General features: G+C 44.1%; 2 protein-coding genes across 5 annotated transcripts in view; one reads left to right on the top strand and one right to left on the bottom strand.

Annotated features, from left to right (window-relative positions):
* Nucleotides 1-286: 286 nt before the first annotated feature.
* On the top strand, nt 287-4,115 carry RPL8 (ribosomal protein L8). The gene is made up of 6 exons (XM_048289498.1): nt 287-366; nt 531-674; nt 2,195-2,336; nt 2,522-2,740; nt 3,537-3,652; nt 3,916-4,115. Exons 2-6 carry the CDS (start codon nt 537-539, stop codon nt 4,072-4,074), a joined length of 774 nt encoding a protein of 257 aa, XP_048145455.1. The 5' UTR covers nt 287-366; nt 531-536; the 3' UTR covers nt 4,075-4,115.
* A 4,641-nt stretch (nt 4,116-8,756) lies between these two features.
* Nucleotides 8,757-21,204, bottom strand: part of USP9X (ubiquitin specific peptidase 9 X-linked) — a 100,922-nt gene continuing 88,474 nt past the window's right edge. For 2 of the 4 annotated variants that reach the window (XM_048289459.1, XM_048289469.1), the window contains exons 42-45: nt 18,772-18,928; nt 18,159-18,371; nt 17,622-17,717; nt 8,757-16,184 (exon numbers count right to left, since the gene is read on the bottom strand). In XM_048289459.1, coding sequence (XP_048145416.1) covers nt 16,050-16,184; nt 17,622-17,717; nt 18,159-18,371; nt 18,772-18,928 — 601 coding nt within the window. In that variant the 3' untranslated portion in view covers nt 8,757-16,049. Of the gene's footprint in view, nt 16,185-16,923; nt 16,935-17,621; nt 17,718-18,158; nt 18,372-18,771; nt 18,929-21,204 lie in introns of all 4 variants that reach the window. The other 2 variants (XM_048289477.1, XM_048289485.1) reach the window with 2 other exon arrangements.

Below are 21,204 nucleotides of genomic sequence, written 5' to 3'. Positions count from 1 at the left end.
ATGCAGTGAATGTACCGACTTGCATTCCAAGGCACCATCCAAATTCCAGTCACTTGCACAGCCTGACCCTTCCTATCCCAATCTCTGACTACTCCCCCTTGTCCATACCAGCTCCCAGGAACCTGGCTGTGAACGCTGCCCCTCTGCCCCCGTTCCCGGCCGTGCCCCCGCATTCCCGGGGCTCTCCCGGTGTCCCGGGGCTCTCTCGCATTCCCGGGGCTCTCCCGGTGTCCCGGGCCGGGGCCGAAGGAGATGGGCGGGCACCGCGGGGCCCCGCCCCTTCCCGCGTGACGTCACTGTGCCGGAAGAGCCTCGGCGCGCCGGTGACGTCAGCGCTTCCTTCTTTCCGGGGCAGGCCGGAGCGAGGTAGGAGCGGGGAGGCCGCGGTCCCGATGCCGATCCCGATCCGCCGCCATCCGCGCCCCGGCGGCCGCGGGAAGGGGCAGGGCGGGGACGGGGCAGGGCCGGGGTGCCGCGGCTGTCGCTGAGCGTGTCCCCGGTGTCGCTGAGCCGTCCCCGTGTCCCCGCAGGGCGCCATGGGTCGCGTCATCCGCGGGCAGAGGAAAGGCGCGGGCTCCGTGTTCCGCGCCCACGTGAAGCACAGGAAGGGCCCGGCCAAGCTCCGCGCCGTGGACTTCGCCGAGCGGCACGGGTACATCAAGGGCATCGTCAAGGTACGGGCGGCTCCGGGTGCTTGCTCGGGGGGGACGTTCGGCACCTCGTCCCCGGGGTTCCCGACCCTCCTGGGCTCCTCCTGGGCTGCCAGCAGTGCCCAAAGCCCTTCGGCTGTCCCTTATCTCGTCTGTTCCTTATTTGGGTTTCTCTGCTCTTAAATAAATCATATCCCTTGGAAAGTTAAACTTGTTCAGGTTTGTGAGAACATCTCAACAGAGAGGGCACCTTTAGCTAGCAGTTGGATTTTCTGGTGGAGCTTTGCTAAGTGTAGCCGTACCAGCCTGGTTTTATGTTGCCTAAGAATTCCCTGTACTTGGGGAAACGTGGCTGGGCAGTTTCCCATGTAGTTGAGTGCATATTAAAAAAAAAAAAAAATCAGATCTTTGAAAATGCCAAGTGATAACCATCATTTTAGTCTTGAGCAGTGGGGGCAAGGCAGTTCCTGCATTTGGGGTGTGATACGGTGGTTCAGGGGTGCTGCAGGTACTTTTTTGGGTGTCAGGGACTTCAGAATGCAAACAGTGCCAGTGGTTGGATGCTCGGAGCAGCCCTTCAGCATTTTACAGCACGGTCATGTTCACATTGTAGAGAGGATTTTCTTCACCCTCACCATAGCTGAGTTGATGATAAAAGGTAGGTAGCAAGGTTTGACTTGAACTTGGGTAATACATAGGGGATTTGGCCAACAGGGTTGAAAAACATAAGCAGTGGACACCAAGAGCTTATGAGCTGTCCTAGAAAATAGACAGATCTTAGAGATGTGTCACAGTCACTTGTCTGTAGTCTGTAAATACACAGTTGGGTATTTTAGTCTCAGAGTGCTTCAGGAACAGAATGGACATGTTTCTCCAAGTGTAAAAGAAACAAGAAGTCTGTGTTCCTTATGTAGGGGCTTCTGTAACTTTGTTGTACCTGATTTCAGAAGGTTAGAAATGCCTCAATCCCAAGGAAACACACAGAGAAGTCACTGCCTGTGCCCAGCTCTGTCTCTGCCCAAAGGTGGTTGGGAAAGTGAAAGAGGATTCCTTTGAATGGAGAAATGGATACCTGCAGAATGTCAGGAGTGAGACTGTTCAGACAGGATTAGCTACAAGCAGCACACTTAACCAGGCATTATTTTGTGATCAGTGATTGATTTGGGTTGGAAGGGACCTTAAAGCTCATGCAGTTCAACACCTTCCATGTGACCAGGTTGCTCAAAGCCCTGTTCAGCCTGGCTGTGAACACTTCCAGGGATGGGGCTTCCACAGCTTCTCTGGGTAACCTGTGCCAGTGCCTCACCACCCTCACAGGGAAGACTTTGTTCCCTGATGGGATGTGATGTAGGTACTGGAGCTTGTATTCTTACAAATGGGAATCTTCAGCTCGCTCATGCTGGGGGAAACCCAGATCCCCCTGAGAAGTGTCCTGGTGAGAATCAGCCCAGAGTAACCATCCCCAGTTCTCCTAGCTCTTGGATTCCTGCAGAACCCCTGGCAGAGGCTGTGTCCCGCCCTAAAGCAGCTCTGCATTCCCACAGGACATCATCCACGACCCCGGCCGGGGCGCCCCGCTGGCCAAGATCGCCTTCCGTGACCCGTACCGCTTCAAGAAGCGCACGGAGCTGTTCATCGCCGCCGAGGGCATCCACACCGGGCAGTTCGTGTACTGCGGCAAGAAAGGTGGGGCTGGGCTGGGCTGGGGCAGGGGCAGGGCACTGGGTGTCCCAGCACCTGGAGTTTGGGGTGCTGGACTGCAGGACCCTGCTGCCACAGGGTCTGTGGTGCCGCCGTCCCAGGTTCAGTAGGGCTGTAACCCCGGCCCAGGGCCCGAGTGAAGCTGTGGCTGCTCTCTTTGCTCTTTGCAGCTCAGCTGAACATTGGGAATGTCCTGCCCGTGGGCACCATGCCCGAGGGCACCATCGTGTGCTGCCTGGAGGAGAAGCCCGGTGACCGCGGGAAGCTGGCGCGTGCCTCTGGGAACTACGCCACCGTCATCTCCCACAACCCCGAAACCAAGAAAACCAGAGTGAAGCTGCCTTCCGGCTCCAAGAAAGTCATTTCTTCTGCAAACAGGGCTGTTGTGGGTAAGCAGCAATCACTGTGGACTTGTCACTGAATTTTCCAAACAGGGCCCCAGTTTTAATAACCATCTTGAAAGTAGTGTCATGTGCAGGCTGGCCTTGGGGTTACACACCAGGACAGTCTGTGCTCAGGTGCCTGACTTGTATTTCCCACCTGCATTACTTTTAGGTGTTGATAACCTAAGTTTGGAGGTGATTTGACCTAGTGAGAGGACAGAAAAGTAGATGCTCCTTGTCCTCAGGCTGTAGTGGAATTGCTCAGCCTGTAAAATCTGCAGTCCTTGGAGAAGGACTTAACATGGAAAATGCCATTTTGATTTCCTGCCTTCAGTACACTGAGGGAGCCTGGTGGTGGTGTCAGGTGGGTGGGGAGGTCTGACAGGGAATGACAAAGCCACTGCCAAGAAGCAGAGGCTGTACCAGGTTTGTTGTGCACCTGACTGGCAGCTGAGGTGGCTGCTGGTGACACTCACCTGCCTCTGCATGGAGGACACCAAAGTGAGTAATCTGGTTTGTTATTCCAGTAAAGTTCACTCGGTAAATCATGAAGCAAGTAGGTCCTCAAAGTTCTTCACACTCCTGTGAGCTCTTTCAATTCATACTTCAGTTGAAAAATCTGATATTACCCAGGTAATTGTAGTAGTAAAACTGGCAGCGCTTGAGAAAGTGTTAAGCTCAATCCTGTGTGTGTGGATCGAAAGGAAGGCTGTAGCTCAGCTCTGGTCTCATTGTTGGTGTTGGCTTTCCTTTGTACTCCTGTGCTCTGTTTGGGTGTCACCATTCCTGCCATTCCCTGCAGGAATCGTGGCTGGTGGAGGCCGTATTGACAAGCCCATCCTGAAGGCCGGCCGTGCCTACCACAAGTACAAGGCCAAGAGGAACTGCTGGCCACGTGTCCGTGGTGTGGCCATGAACGTGAGTCTCTTTGTGATTGGGGTCACCCCTGTCCCTTCTGACAGTTCAGAAAGGATTTGTGGGATATGGGGACAAGCATGGCACATATCTGGGAGGAAACCTTCCCAGATAAATGTGCAGTCACAGGGTAAATTAGCAGCACTTGATAGTTGCTGCACCACGTACAAAGTGAAGCAGTTACTCATTTTTCCTCTCAAATCAGTTTACTCTGTTGAGTATCAGTTCCTGTGGTTACATTGCTGTCTTGCTTTCCTCCTGCCCAGCCTGTGGAGCATCCCTTCGGAGGAGGCAACCACCAGCACATCGGGAAGCCCTCGACCATCCGCAGGGACGCTCCCGCGGGACGCAAGGTCGGGCTCATCGCCGCGCGCCGCACGGGGCGGCTGCGGGGCACAAAGACTGTGCAGGAGAAGGAGAACTGAGCTCCCACCCTGGGCACCACACAATAAATTTGTACAACAGAGCTCGTGTGAAGGTCGTGGTATCTGCTGCTGCAGTGGGGAGAAAACTGGGATAATGTTCAACACAGGAAGTTGTGAGTGGAGATCGGGATTTTTTCCCCTTGCCTTGAAGAGCAGGGATCCTCTGAGCCAGCACTCGCAGTCTGTAAGCTGGTCCTTTCTGCAGGTTGGGGTAACACTGGTGTGGCTGCTCTTGTGCCCTGGTGTGGTGTTCATGTTGGCCTGGTTGTGTGGAAGCTGAGGCCTGACAAAGCAGGATAAAACTATCAAGGAATCCCTTGGTCACCTGGTTAATTTGGGAATCAGGCTGAAAGGATGCTCAGTTTTCTAAGTTCATAACCTCTAACAGTGGTTTTCCATTTTTATCTTTTGGGGGATAAGCTTGAAAGTTGTAGAACTTAAGTATTTCAGCTGCTCTCACTGCAAGGTTTGGGCTTCCTTTTGGAACTGTCAGGTTCCAACCAAATGAAAGGTGCCTCAGAAATTTGAGGTATCACACAGACTGCCCCCTCTACTCATCTGTGTTATGGAAGGGCAAGCAGCTTCAAAAATCTCTGCTTTGTACGTTGGTCATGATGGGATATTCCAGGGTGCTGCAGTAACGTGGGCAATAGCACTCGTGGCAATAGTCCACTAGGAAGCTGTGTTCTCATAGGAACAGCTGTCCTGTGAAAAGCCAACATTTTGTAGAGGGATGAGAGAAAAGTCATGGGGTTTAGTGGAAAATGGCTTTCTTTACAAGCTTTTCTGAACTGGCCTTTGGAGGGAAAAATCGATGAAAGCAGATGGGGCTCAGCTTTGCATTTGAGCACTTGCAAAGCCAGGGCTCCTGTGGATCTGCAGCAGCTCTGGCTGTGCTGGAGGAGTCTGTGCCAAGGGCCAGACTTCATGGATGGGTATGACTTCCATTGATGGGAATCCAGTGGAATGAAAAGCAGGAAAAGTTGTTTCTACACCCACCCACAAAACCAGTACTGCAGCTGGCTGTGTGTGTCTGGGGAGGGAAAGGTGCTTTAAGAAACGCAAATCATACCTTGAGGAAAGGCATCACATCCCATTGGGGAGACACAAAGCAAAGCAGTGGCAAGTTTTGCTTCTGTTCCTATTGCTCGAATTCCAGCAAAGTCTGAAGTTCACATCTGTTTTTGCCATGAGGTCAGAAGCTCTTCTGTGCTCTCCTGACAGGGACCAAAGTGTAACACTCCTCCCAAACACCCTCAGAAGAGCAGCTGACGTTCCACAACAGTTTGCACCTAAAAAAGATTGCTTCTGTCACGTATTTCAGTCTCTGACAGTTTCCAACCATGTTTGGGTCTGTTGACCCCATCTGTTTTCTCAGGAAGGGGGAGATGGTTACTGACCCTTGGCTGCCTCTGCTGCTGTTCCAGGTGCTGACAGTGCCCACAGCCACAGGGTCAGTGCACCAAGCCTGTGAGTAGGGAATAATTAATACAAATTACTGCAAATAAATAAATGCCATATTACAGTGCTTAATGCAGCTACAAACACATTTAATGCAGACATACAGAATGCAATGCCAGAAGTCTCTAGATTCACACAGTAGTATGAGGCTTTCAAAGATTCTTCTCCCTTCACCAAACTCCAGTTGCAATTACTGTTCCAGTACACTCTCCTGTTACCAACATGAACACGGAACTTAAAAAGCCGCAGTGATACTGGCAAATGACCACAAGACAAACATTCTCCAGGGGCAAAATGCTCCTCCAGCCCCAACACCTCCAGTGCTAAAAATCTGTGAAAAATATGAGGGAAGAGGGAGTAAGATAAAGCAAATAAAAATGAGAGGCTCTAAAGAAACCAACCTTGAGTGAAAAATTTAAGTAAACTGAAATACATTTTCCGAACCGAAGGTCTAATTTAAGCTGTAGAATAGAGGTGAACTCTAGCAGTTTACCTGACAGGGGAAGTTAACTAACAATGCAATAAGAATAAAAAAAAATACCCATAAAAATATACAAGTGTTGTTCCTAACAAGCTTAACTTCAGGCTGGGAGGCTCTGTGAAAGCAGTGAACAGAAAATAAAAATGGGGCTGAAGTTAAGCCAGTCCCTGTCCTCTGTGTGGGCCAAGCATCAAGCAGGAGGTTCAGCTGAGCAGGGCAGAGGCTCCCTCTGAATCTGCACTGAGAAATCAGAAATTAAACAGGACAGGGACACTGCAGAGGAGCAGGAGCTGAGGGGCTGCTGACCACAGGAAAGCACAAACCTGGCTGTGAGGTGGGCGAGTGTCCTGGCTCGACTGAGGCAGCTCCAACACAAAAGCACAAATGTAAATGAAGCAAACCACATTCAATAGAAAGCACGGGGTTCCTTCTGTGGCCTTGCACTTCTGCTGCCCCACAACTCATTGTATGGAAGCATAAGATGGTTTGGGGTTGAAGGGACCTTAAAGATCATCTAGTTCCAACCACCCTGCTGTGGGAGTAATTATGTAATGTGTTGTAATTATGCTTTAATTGTGTATCATAATCAGCAACCTCCTGCTCAAACTGACTGTTTTAGCAGCATGACAGAATACCCAGTTGATTTGCTTATATGGCTCATATCCAGGATGCTTCACTTCATGGAGGAGCATCTCAGTTCCCAAGCCTAATACTGCACAGAAGACATGAGCTACTATAGATACAGTCAAACTTAAAAAGCTACAGCCATGCTTGTTAGTAATATAATAATAATTATAATAATTATGATAATAATAATCATTATTGTTATTAAATCCCCTCACATAAAGATTAGCACAGTTACAAGGACGTCAGAAATCTTGAAATGAAGCAAACTCTTTTAAAGAAAGGTGTTAAGTGTTCCTGCAGAATTCTCACAGGTTATTTCCAGTATAAGCCTTTTTTTGCTAAAAGAAAAAAATAAATTAAAAAAAAAATACGTACCAGAGAAGCACTAAAGTCTTCCTTTAGAAGGGCTTCAAATTTCCATCTACTGAAAGACCAAACAGCATTTTCTTTATACTTTTTAAAGGGTGTATTGAGGAGCACCAAGTGCTACATAAACATCGACAGGCATCACAAATTCCTTCACAGTAACAGAGCCCTCATTAACATCACTATCCCCTTCCAGCACCTCCGTAGCTGCTGCACGGACCAAACAATTCAACCTTGCACTGAGCCAGCCACAGGAGAAGCAGGACTTCACCCAGAGGGGTCACTGCCCCAGGGCTTCCCAGGACTCCATCTCCCATCCTGACTGCCCAGCCTTGAGAAAGCAGAACAGGGGAGCAGGAGGATCCACAACGTGCTACACACCGGAGCAGGCAGGGAGGAACTGCAGAGGGAGATGCAAGGAAACAGTGTGAGGTAGAAAGAGGCCAGAGCAAACCCCTCTGGGGAGTTTCCACAAAAAGATGAGAGGGAAATAAACTCCAGGAGCAAGAAAATGATCCTGGCTGTTATGCTGAAGTTACCAGGTAAGTATCTATCAAATCCAAGGGAAATGCTTTGGGCTGTATTTTCAGCTAATGTAAAAACCATAGGAGCCCAAATTCTAAAAGGTTTCAGGGAGTTGGGTGATCAATAAACCATTACAGCCTCCACAGAAGTTATATTAAAAAATGGCTTTTTTTGTCCTGTGGCATTAACAAATTCTCAGAAATGTGAGAACAGAAACATTTGTGGGAGTTGTTTTACATTTTTGCTGTCTTCTTCGAAAGCTTTCTTCTCCCAGTTTACAGCACCCCCCCACCTGGCAATGATCTGCTGGGACACATCCAAAGTGTATCCTGAAGTCTCATGTTTTGCCAACATGTCGATGTCCAGAGAATTCACACTCATGTCCACTCAGATGGGCGACATCAACTGAACTGACCAAGGATAAACTCAGGTGCTACAGAATTGTCTGGGTTGGAGGGACCTCTGGAGATCACCCAGTCTAACCCCCTGCCAAGGCAGGGTCACCTGGAGCAGTGACACAAGGACACGTCCAGGTGGGTTTGGAATGTCTCCAGAGAGGGACACTCCACAACCTCCCTGGGCAGCTGTTCCAGAGCTCTGCCACCTTCACTGTAAAGAAGTTCTTCCTCATGCCAAGGTGGAACCTCTCGTGTCACCTGCTTCCATGATGTCTTCTAAAATTTTTTTAAATTCAATGTTAGTATCACAAATTCCCAGCAATTTGCCACTGTTTTCCACTTTCATTTGTGTATCTTCAAGAGCAAATTTGGGGAACCAGAGGTTTCCAGCAGCTCTCCATTACACCCACCTCACATTCCTTTGGGTGATGGGCCTTGCTGTGGCAGAGCAAAGCAAGGGGCACGTGGCAGGCACAGGGGTCACAGCAGCTTCCCAACAGCTGCAGCAGCTCCTCTTGGCCTGGAATGTGACAGGACACCTGTCCCTGGAGCAGGCAGCCACTCGCTCCGAGAGGCAGCTGCCACTCCCAGAGCCTCTGGCCCTCACAGGCACGAGGTGATGCCAGGAGCAGTCCCAGCCCGTTTCCAGCCACTGCAGCTGCTCTGTGGGTGCTACAGGAGGTGCAAAGGCAGCAGCAAACCTGGCTCAACTGGAGGATACCCCAGCTTTATTTCCCTGTCTTCACCAGAACGAGTCTCCTCCAACAACTTCATTATATTGTATTTTAATAAATTCAACACAAGAGGCCTCCACTAGCCCGTTCTTCAATTAAGTCCACATTTTATTTATGGTTTGCTGTTGGTACTTCAATCAGATTTATATATACATAATCTAAAACCTACATCAAAACCATGTTGACTGCTCTGAAGACCGAGAGAAGTGACACGATTGAAGTTTTCTTCCACAGCTCTATGGTAAGTCTACATTCCCACAGCAGGTTTTTGGTTCAGGTTGCAGAAGTGTTCAGAAAGCCAGTGCCAGGTCTCTCTCAGACTCGGAGTGGGAGGGTTACAGTTCTCTTTCATCATTTCAGTCTTACACACAACCACAGTAGCAATCAGTAACATTTCTTTGTTCTAGATAAACACCTGGGTTGATCTGCAGAATCCTGGCTTTTCACATTCCCACATCTCTCCCTTTCTAAACCCTCACTGACACAGCTGGAAAACCAAGTCCCTTCCTGCGGTTGCTGCGTTATTTGAACATTAATTGTGAGAGGATTTGATGCTGCTTCACGCAGGAGGCAGCACGAGAGGCTGAGAAAGTGTTTGTGAGTCCTCACGGAGCCACCTGAGAAACGCCAGTTCCTTCACTTGGATGCAAACATAGGTACCTCGACCGCTTCCATTTATCCCCAGGGAGGCGGGGACTGCCCACGCCTGCCCAGCAAACAGCCCCACCAGGAATTTGTGCACCTCGGCCTGGCCCAGGGCAGCTCTCACACGGCCGGAGCCGCTCCCGGCGGAGCCGCCGGCAATGAACGACAAGAGGTAGAAAGTATTCACAGAAGCAGCTTGCGAAGGCCCTCGCTCAGCCCACTCCCTGTCTGTATTTGCTCAGAGGATTAGACTCGGTACAGATCTTAGAGAAGAAGAAGAATAGAAAATGCTTTACATGCTACTTAGTCTGAAGTTCCTGCTCGGAACAGTTCCTGGTGCCCAGGGAGGCCCCTGTGGGTCAGGACAGGTCACACCGGGAAGGCTCACGAGCTGCTGCCAGAGGGGTGTGTGGGGCCAGGCAAAGCCCATTTCCAGTTCCCCAGGGATTTCACACAGCATGACCTCTCCCTTCAGCAAAATATTCTCATTTCTGCTATTTCACCAGTCCTTAGTCACTCACAGGGCAGGCAGATAAAATTGGTGAGTTATCAGTAAGTCCTAAGAACTAATCTTCACATTTCTAAGCTTTGGAATTTCCTTCCAGAAGATCTTTCAAGGACTTTAAAGCACCTACCAGATATTTAAATACAATCAAGTATATTAAGTGTCCAAGTTTTCAATCAGCCTTCTTTTCCAGAGTAGATTCCAGCAAAACCTACTGTTTTTATTCACCTGTAGAATAATGGTTCAAGATAGAAAATGAAGGGAAAAAATACCCCAAACAACAAGCAACCAATGAAACCCAATAATCTACAAGCTATTAGAATTCCAGACTGCCATCAGTAGCACAAAACTCTCCTATCCCATGTAAATGATGAGAAGATTTAAGAGATGACGAAGCCCACCTGGTCAAGGCTGTGGCTGCTGCTACTGCACTGTGAAAAGCTCCAGGCTGCCTGGAAAACATGGGGTTTTTTGGGGGGTTTTCTTGCAGTAGCAAACAGCAAGATGGCAGGTGTAGGTAAAAACAGGAGGTAAACAACCATCATGGAAAGTGAAGGGATTTGATTCCAAGAAAATACAAAAATATTCACTATAAAAATGATCCTTGCAATTCAGAGTGAAAAACTCTGTAAGAAAGAATCACAAGAAATGATGGACAGGAATTTAAGAGTGAGGGACAAGAACTGAGCAGCATTTCAATAAATAAAGCTACAAAAAAAGGCCAATACCTTTAAAAGCTGCACCTACAGAGGTATCACTACAGCAAAGGAACAGAACTGCTCACTTAATGGCTCAGGTGAAACCACACTTGGAAAGCATTCATCCAGCCCTGGGCATTGTTTGAAAACATGAACAGCACATCACCACAACAGAAATGTGGATTGGGGAATGGCTTACGGGGGAAAAACAAACATTTAAGGATTTTGCTCTGGTACAGACTAAAGGGGACGTCACTGCAAACCCACACGGAAGCTGCAGACTGTGCAGCTCACACCACTTTGGGCAAAATACACCAACTCCCTGGAATAGCAGTGGCAAATTAAGAAAGAAAATTATCAGACATTTTAAATACTATAGAAACAGAGAAGGGGATGATCTTATTTTCCTGCACTGGATGTTTTTCTATGGTCAGATTGTGGGTGAAGTCATAGAACCTTTTTCCTCTTGTTTTCATTACTCAAGGTTTTCTCATGGTTAAAAACTAGTAGAAGACATTTTTTGCACATTATTTTGACCGGTGAACAATGACCCTGTCATTTCAGAATTGTGCTGATGTGATTTAAGGCTATATTAAATTCTTCCAAGGAAACAGCCTGTAGGTCAGTTTTATTATCAAAAAGTGGCTTCAAGAAGTTCTAAAGCTAAAAAAATACAGTTGGGTATTTAAAAATCTGGTGAGAAGTTAGCCCTTATTCAGGAGTGTTTTCCTCCTTCAGAATCTGGTTCCCCCGTGCTTGTTTTGATTTGTCTGCAAACAAGAGCTGTCTTCTGTGCCACCTGCTGACTGAGCTGGCTTGATCCCCACCACACGTCACTAACTTCCACTCTTGCAGTGCTGAAATCAACTGAACTCGTGCAAATGCTGCCAAAATCCATGGACCCACCACAATTTGCATTAGAAAATCAGAGCGCAGGACGAGGATGTCTGAATTTAATGGCTGGAATCTCTGTCAACACACTTCCAGGGACAGCCGACCCTAACAGACACTGCAGGGGTGGGGCTGTGCACTTGCTCTTGTAAAAAAAGACACAGGTATGGTTACTGGACACTTTAAAATAGCCCAGGGCAGACTTTTATACCGCAGAAATAAAAGGAAATTTACGGTACGAACCGTAGGAAGTTCCACAGTGTGAAAAGTGACAGTGCTCGGGTTGGGTTAAAGCCCTTCCTCCAGTCTGGAATGGAGGGCAAGTCTCAGCCAAGTGACTGTGCTGACACGGCAATCCCCAAAGACCACTGGAAGGCAGGGACAGGGACACCCTGGAATGGCACAGAGGGCACACAGAGATTACTCTGATCCCAGCTGCCAGCCCGGAGAAAATGCACTGAGTTCTAAGAGTGGTTTGGTGTCACGTTCCTCACACCACCTGCAAGAGGAGCAGGAATCCTGCCGCAGGAAGCAGCTGGGATCCTTTCACTTGGCTTTCTGCCACTGCAGCACCACTGTGCAGCACAGAGTTTGTACAAGACACTTCCTACTGCTCCCAGAACGCCTCTTTTGCCTGGCTCTAGGCAAGGCAGGTGCAGACTTTATTCCCAAGACCTCATGGCTGTGAGAAAGTGGTGTCATGAACATGATGGAGAGCATGGAAAGACAGGGAGCCAAAACTACTGTTTGTCCTGATTATGCTGTGCTGGAGCAGAGCCACAAATGGGGAAACTCCCACACCTGCCCTAAGAAATGTGAGGTTAGCATCAGCATCTAACCCTACCAAAAATTAAGGTGTGCCTTTCATCACAGGGGAGAAGAATTTGCTTTCAATGTGGATTTGAAAGTGTGGGCTTAACCAGGTTTAACTAAGACATTTAAACGCTTAATTGGTTACTCTGCAAATTTCCTAACATGCCACTTCTTCCTCTAACTCATAAAGTCAGTCTTTAGCTTTCATTTTTAGTTAAATCCATTGCACTGAAAGCTTCCCTGCAATGCCCAGTAACTGGAACTCATGCCAACAAAAACATGGAGCCACTTTGCCCTGACACAGTTTATCAGCCTATTCATTTCTGGCAAAAGACTTAAGAGGTAGACAAAATTTATTGAAACCAAAAATGAAGTAAATTGCTACAGCAGCCAATTTTTGCCCATTTTAGCTTTGGCAGAATGGCTAATCTCATTCTCTCCTGGATCTCAGGAAATATACAGGAAGTTTTGGAACCATAAGTGCTTTTTCATGATACATATGCTAAAACACACAAGCTAGGCACAACAGAGTGGCTGAGAAGGCTTAACAGCAAATACGATAACACAAATCTCTCATGTTGTCTAAAGTTTCACTCAGAAGAAAAAAAAGTCATTGGGGAATTTAATTACTTTCTGGCTTGATTTCAGCAAGATACGCAAACTTGAAAAACAGAGAACTCAAATTTTCAGAGCTGGTAGTCAGCAGGGAAAATAATGTGAAAAATTCCGAGTCAAGCAGAGTCCTGTTCTGCTTGTCCATCCCCACAAGTTCAGGTCCTGCAGGATAAACAAGCTATGACTGAACCCTGAGCCATCTCCTTCTTGTCAAAGGGGTAACACAGGTGCAGGTGACCAACTCTGTGACCAAAACATAGTACATTTACTGATACACAAACAGTGACTGAAGTCTTTTCATATATGGCTGTACTATTTTTAACACTGACAGTAGCAAGTGTTAAAAGCTCATTTTAGTCACTAAACAACCACAATCCAAATGTACAAGAGGGAGAAATTCTGCTCAGTAAGGTTATGGATTTCCCCCAAGGTCAAACTACACGCTAACCCCGACTCAACATCACCTATGGATTTTCAGTTTCTATGTATTCCACGTTACATCGCCAGGAACATGAGGAATTGCTTTACTATTTATTGGCTCATTTTATGGAAGACTAGAGATTCCTTAGAAACTGTTCTAAACAGAAAACAGGACTGAAATCAGTGATGGGGGAATTAAATCTTTAGGCACTTTGAGGGCTACTGCTTTAAAGTGTGCCATCACCAACGAGGTATTGCCAGGTGCATTGCCTGAAAGTCACCTGCCAAAATGCTGCGACAGAAACGTGCATATCAAACTTTTTGCTTGTACAATATTTGTTAAGAAGTACAATTCAAAATGGTTTTGCCCAGAGTGAAGAAAACATTGCACCTTACACTGGAGCTACCTGTTTAAAAAGCAACAGCTGCAGCAAACAATACGGGTTTATCCTTCTTCATGTCACAAAGATGCACAATATCCTCAATTTGCGGCCTGGAAAACAACTGCCACTGCAGCCATTCCCAGTTCTGGGGCAGGGGTGGGTATGGCTGGAGAAAGCCACAGGTTAAAGTGTCACAGGTTTGACATGTCTCTACAATCATTGCACTATTAAAAGCAAACACATTTGGCAAGGCTGAACTAGCACATTATATATTTTACCTATATAGTACAAAATACGTAATAATTGCCTCTGAGATAGCTTGTAACAATTACTGGTCCAAATAAATATTTCAACTTGAGAACTCAGGGTAGAATTTTTTTAGTTAAAACCTCCAACAAGCATCCCCAAACATAAATGGGAACATATTATCCAAATTTACTAAATCCAGGTAAAATGGTATTACTAAAAAACTATGAAAAAAATCTGAATTAACTTGAGCACTAGGAAAAACATGGAAGCATAAAAGTGATCATTGCTACACAGCATATTCAAAAATCTTCTGTGTCCCTCCCTTGTTACACTAAATGCCTAAGAATGCACTTGGACTGAATTTTCCATTGTTCATTTCAAAACTACAGACCTTTAATTTGATAAGCAGCTTTGTTTCTATCAACTCATTTGTAAAAAACACCATCAAGCTTGTGCTCTTAAATATATATATGTATATATAAAAACATACAAAAAGTACAAGATAAATCACATTAAGAAACTTTTACAGTGTAATTGTCCTGATTATTTTATTCTTAAGGGCCAATTTTTTTTTTTGTGCACAGAATCTCAATGTGACTGTTGTTCCAGAATTCAGCATAGTGCCACTGCACAGAATTCACCTTCCTGTGCAGTCCATTAAAAAACAAAACCCCAAAAAACAACACACACCACAGGACAAAACATTCTTCTTAAATCAAATTCTATTTGTGAATTCAGCAAAATAATTTCTATAAAATAAAACAGCAAAATATTTAAATAGTATAGGGTGGGCTGTATCTGTTTTGCAGGGGTATTTGGTTTTTAGACAGGTTCCAAAAAAATTACACACATTCAAGTTACCAATTTTCATTTAAATACAGTATTTACTGATGTGTTTCTTTAAGTCTTTAAACAAATGTTTATTCTGGAATAGAGATACCTCAGAATTGTATTTGACTAACCAGTAGTTTCTTTTATATTTAAACCCTGCTTCTAATGTTAAGATTTTCTGTATAATGGATAAAGAGCTAAGACAATTCTCGCTTTCAAGTAGAACTGTGAACGAGCAGAAAACCAGCAAGTTAACTTGGTGCAGTGGCACTCACAAGTACTCTGTGATTTTGTTGACTTCCACTTCACTGGGATGCAGTAGAAGGAAAGTGTTAGAAGTTTATCTAATAAGCTCTACCAAAGAAACAAAACAAGCACACCAAATACAGTCTATTATGCTCCAGGCATCCTGGCATAGCAAATTTTTGCATATTTGTTTTAAATCTTTTAAATTCCTATTACTGAAAACTAAGTGTTCTTTATCCCACCCAGAGAGAGAACTGTCAAACATCAGATGTGAGGAACATATGTGAAACTGAAAACCACTTGTTTGTCACATTTTCCCTCCCCATTTTATAGTCTAGGTGTAAGAAGAAAAAGTTCTGAGCAATACAGTTGTCACATTGGGACAACTGCTGTCACGTTTGTTTTTATTTTTTTTTCCCCTCATTGGCTACACTAACTTGGTGTGAAGCCATGCTAAATGTTACAGCATAACTATAGCTTCAAAGTGATTAACCTAATACCAGAATGAAAAAGGCAATGAAAAAAGATCTAGAAACAATGTTACATCACCAATTTTCCACATCAACCAAATAATTAAAAGGTTACCAGCCATTATGTTGCTCATAGTAAAATCGACTCCAGTGGCAAAGAATTAACATGAAACTATTTTTGTGGTTGACATGGATAGGCTTTTTCGTAAAGGAGTTGATCCAACTGCCATGAGGCAGGCAACACTGGTTGCAGAGCGCAGCAGATATATCAAGAAATTACTTTTTTGTTTTTGTAGATCTGTGAGTCTCATCAAGACAAAAAAAATGCTTCTTGCTCAAGAATTAACAGTCAAACATTAATATACTATATACACCTTTGCCATTTACACATTAGCATCAGGCCATTTATTACAAAACACTATACACTTTCCACTGCAGGCGGGTTATATATTGACAGCAATTTTCTGCAGATAAGACAGTGAATAGACTCTCCACTCCATGTTGATTAGGAATAGTTTTTCTAGTTTTAAATATTAGCCAGACACAGAGAAAGGTTGGACTGTAAGGCCTGGGTGCACAGTCTTGATGGAGCAAGTTAATTGATTATGTGCATTTCACTAATCTTTTGTCTGAGGCGGGGAAACTTCTTCACTGCCTTCGTAGTTTTCTTGTGCTCGTTGGCCAGTTCGCTGAGGGTTGTTCATATGATGTGCTGCCGGGCCCGTATATGGCTGTCCATGCACGTGGTTATTCTGCAACAAAGCACACACATTTCAAAGGGATTTAAACCTGTGGGCTGCCTCCTGACTTCCTGCTTTCCCCCTTTCCACTCAGACCACTGCAAAGTATCTTCAAGGACACCAACTTCTCATGTACCTACATCCCTATAAACACACATCCCAGCTGGTTCTCTGATTCACACCTTTCACTTACTTTGCCAATTTACGCACAAGGGAAACGAACTTTCAACTTGTAAAGATAAAAGGATCAGTTGAAACAGTAGTCTCATCTTTTGAATCACAGTTACATGCAAAGCAAAAGTAGCAAGAAAGGAAAAAAGGAGACCAAGAGAAGTTGCCTATGTGCTGTCACATTAAACCGTGCACACATTTTATTAACAGATTCAACCAGCTTGATTTTTTTCCCTAAAACAATGGAAAAAGCAAACGTGTGTTTATGCAGCATACTTTAATTTTTAAAGGGGAAACCTCACTGTTACAGAACTGAATGAAATCTAGACCAGCAGTTTTCTGCAAATGCTCTGCCCCAATTAAAAAAGTCACACACAGATCTGGCAAAACGAAAACACCTCATTTATCCACTTTTTTGCAGAATTTGTGGAGAAACTAAGAGTATGAGGATTGTGTGTGTGTTAATGAGAAATGCCATCTCTTGCAGGAAAGTGAACACATGACAAAGGCAATGGTGAGGTTACGGAATGTGTCTGAGCTCGGGAGTTCAGGAAGGCGTGGGAAAATCTGCATGACTTACCAACTGCTCTGCTGAGAACATCAAGTAAGGAAAGCAAGATGGAGGGGAAAATGGATTTGGGCAGGAAAGGAAATTAAATTAGCAGATTTGGAATATACAAAATGAATTGGAACAAAAAATGGCAACTAAGTGAGGGATCTAATAATTTAGTCAATTCAATAAGAAGATCCTAGTTATGATTTCTTCCAGATCTGGCTTTCCACTAGAAAGCATTAACAAAACAGCCATTTAACATAAAAAAACCCAATCTGGATTTCATATGTACTTAAGATTTAGAGATCAGTGTTTATAGCACAAGTTACATGGCAACAAAGCCATCTGCTTTTTTCCAAAAGCCTTCCAGTTATCCAAATTCAGGCCTTGAGACTTGATCTTATACTTGAAAACAAGAAAGCAACTCACAAAATATTATCAATACCAGTAGATACAACAGAATCCAATTCAGTATGCACTAGGCTGTGATTGCATCAATCTCTCTGCTCTTTCTGTGGATGATTAATCCCTAATCTGTTAAAATTCTCACCTGAAGCTCTGATGGTGAAACTGCTCCTGGTGAAATGGAGGTGTACCTTTATTCCTCCAAATATGGTATTTGACAATAACATGCTTCTGGCTAAATGCTATAATTTAGGTCACCATAAATGCTAGAAAAAGCAAACCTGAAACTCTGAATAAATAGTTTAACTCAGAGCTGTTACCTGTTGATACTGGGAACCAGGTGAATGGGGATACAGAGGGGCATCTTCAGGTGGAGAAGACTCATGTTCATCTGGGGCATCAGGATCATCTGGTTCCTAAAGTTTGAAAAAACCCATTTAATCTACTTCGGTAAAACATATTACAATTACTCTAGCCAGAACCAATCCTATGTGGAAGTGATTGTTTCAGACATGCCAGTCATGTTTTAGACATTTAGAGAAAAAATCCACCCCACTCTGTCACCTACAGCTTGTATTGTACTGAATAAAAATTTCCTCTATCAACGTGTTACTGGAAATATACACCCGTTCAATCTACTTTAAAGGGTCAATTTCAATTCTATACTGCTAATTCTGTAAGTGACAGATGCCTATGGGAACAGTAATAAAAACTGAAAAATAAAAATATAAATCCATATTTATAAAATACTTATGAAATGTTTTATCTCTTTAATGAGTGGAGACTGTTGCTAAGGCTAATTATTTACAGGAGCACTTGACTCAATTTTTAAATTGAAAGTCAAATTAATTCTTTACCTCCTCTGGGCAGAGTTCACAAGCCTTTGCAAGAGTCATTCTAGCACTGTGTGACCTCTCTAGGAAGTAGCCATTTGATGTTTCATTGCTCTGTATTGGTGGAGACCAATTATTGTAGGTGTATTGGGGATTGCCAGTGTATGGTCTACGCTCCAGCTCGTCTCCAAGCCATTCCACTGCCCAGGTCCATTTTCTCTTCAAATCGCCATTGCTCTGCAGATGGAATATGAACAATTCACAATTATTTCCTCTATTGTTGAAAACAGAAGTATTTTTCCTTTCCTATACATCAGCTGTCAGAGAAAAGACCACCAACCTATCAGCTGCTGTTTAAAAGAGCTGCTGTTTCTTTTTTCCCCAAAGAAAACTTTGAATTTGAAATGAAGTCTGCAGAGTTGCAGCTGCATCACAGCTGCAAATGAGTGTGAATTTAACCAAACTACTTTCAATCCCATATAATGACCTTTTGATACAGGAGGTTCAAATGAGTTGTACCTGGAAGGTGTAATTTAATCAAGGTGTTAAAAACTATAGAATGGTGGGGTTTGGTTTTGGTTTTTTTTAAACATAGAACTGGGAGAAAAGCAGCAAGAAACAGAATAAAATGTATCACCTGAAGGATCTGGTAAGCTACAGGGCAGTTGCTGAAGAGAGCTACCATGCACTTTATACACTGGTAAGCTCTTTTCTGATAATGATTCTTCGAGCGCTGAATGGTGTCGAAGAGTCCATCCCTGTCATCCGGGATTCCCTTAAGTGCATTGTGAATCCTAGAAAAAAACAAACCAAAACAACGACAAAACTTTAAGTGTTAAAGAGTTTTAGGATTTGAATTAAGGCTCTATATACAATGTAATTATAAAAGGGACAGTTGATGTTCTGACTTCTGGTGCTACTCAAGATGTTTTTTTAAAATCAGAAAATTAACCTGGCATGTCACATATATATAACTTAGTTCAAATATTACCAAACATGCTAAAAATGTAACTGAACAAGATATATAAAAAATGCAAGTATGATTAATTCTAGTCACAGTAATCAACTTTAACAGTTTCATTTTTATTACTGAAGTATCTACTGCATTTACAGACCAGCCCTGTTAACCCAGTAGGTCCTTACAGAATTGGAACACTTAAATCCACAACAGAATGATTACTTACACTCGGTTATGCTTCTCAAAGACACCCTTTACAGGCAGCTCCTCTGAAGGGGAATGAATGGTACATACTTGTGCATGGGGATAAGGGAGTTAGTTGGGCATTCCCTACAACTAAGCCCAGTTTCTGTGCTTTCTGCTCTTGAACAGGATAGAGGAATTAATTACTACCCTGAAACTGTGCAAAAACCCAGAACTGACATACTTTTGGCTTTGAGAAAAAGTCAGAGGGGGCACAGAAATTATACTGATGTCTCAAAGAGCTACACTCATGACAGGGAAAGTAACTGCCCTCTTTCCTCATAGCCCTGGCAGCAGTCAGCCCAGGCTCCATCTGTAAAGCAGTGATGAGCTTTACTTCAGTTAATTTAATTTAATGGTACTTGTACCATCCAAACTTGGCACTTGAATTTGTCCAATCAAGAGAAGTTTAAGAGAGTGGGTCTGAAGCCAAGGGCCAGCAGCAGTGATCCTGCAGTACCAGAAGACAAGTTGCCCCAAGGGATGCACACTGCCCAAGGTCAGATCAGGCTTGTTTCCCAGGAGTTATGGGACACCATTTACCATGGACAATTTCACTGTTTGGTGGGGTTTTGTTTGTTTGTTTTTTAAAGACAAAGATCATTAAAACTCTCTGATGATCATAGCAAAACCAAGAACAGGGCAGAGACAAGTACTTCAAGCTACAGCCAGAAGTGGCAGCAAGAAGTCAGTGGATGACTGGAGCTGGCCATTTAATACCCTCTGCAGAAGCCTAACACAATTCCATACAGCAGTGCTACTCTTGACACTGCAATGGAACATGGAGTGATGTACTTCTCCAGGGAAGCCATATCACAACATTCCACCTCCTTCATACCCTGTTATTCCAAATAGAGCATTATCCCCAACAACCACTTCCATGATTTCTCACCTGCAGTTCAACCCTAAAAATCCATTATTTTATTTCATTTCTATTAAACTATGCCCATCCTCCAACATTCTGTGGACTTATTTTATGGAATTATTTGTTTATGCAGAAGAAAATATAAGATAACTGCATTATTTATGCATAGCAATTCCCATAAAGAAAATTAAGAAATCCCTACAACTCAGTCACCATGTTTTGGAGTGTGGTTAAGCCAGATCACCATCTCCTTTGAGTCCCTCCTAAAATAAGGCCAGGCAATTGGTAACATCCTAAAAGAGCAGCCTGCTTCCACAGCTAAGGACAGGAGTGCACATACCCAACAAGTGTGCTCTCACTTAAAGTATTTGAAATGTCCTATGAGACAGAGTTGGAAATGATTCAGTAAATGCCATACTACCTATAACTGCTTATTATGAAACAGTGACATTCTGGAACACTGACAGGTAGCATATTGGTGACATTTGTGTTATCTCACCTACTACTTCTATAATAAACTTCTGAAAAATTGATAACTTTCAAAAGCTTTATTTTGTAGACATACAAAAATTAGGTTTTAAACTGAATTAATGTGTAATATGCTGAAGTTACAATTCTCTTGAAATGTGATCATACAGAGAATACTTATGTGTGAAATATACTTTTCTGCCACACTTTATGCATGTCTTGGTACCACTCCTACAACTGATGTGCTCCTGAGCAAGCCCAGGCTGCCACTGACCCACCTGAAGGGGATGTTTCTAAGAATCAATCTGAGCATCTCACAGGGAGACCACTGAGGTTAACCTAAACAGCACATTCTCTTGTATGTGAGAAGTCCTGGCTTTTTAACGAATTTCTCAATAGTAAGGAAGGTGAAAAATTGTACTTATCTCAGAACTTCAGATAAAACCATGAAAAAATGCTTGATATGTGAATTTTGATTTAATACCTATTTAAAACAAACCTATGTAAAGATCAAAGGATCAGTTGAAAGGATTAGC

This window comes from Corvus hawaiiensis, chromosome 2 (genome assembly GCF_020740725.1).
Source record: "Corvus hawaiiensis isolate bCorHaw1 chromosome 2, bCorHaw1.pri.cur, whole genome shotgun sequence".
In the NCBI taxonomy this organism is placed as follows: domain Eukaryota; kingdom Metazoa; phylum Chordata; class Aves; order Passeriformes; family Corvidae; genus Corvus; species Corvus hawaiiensis.
Note: the sequence above shows the minus strand (reverse complement) of the source record. Positions and strands in the feature narration are given on the sequence as shown.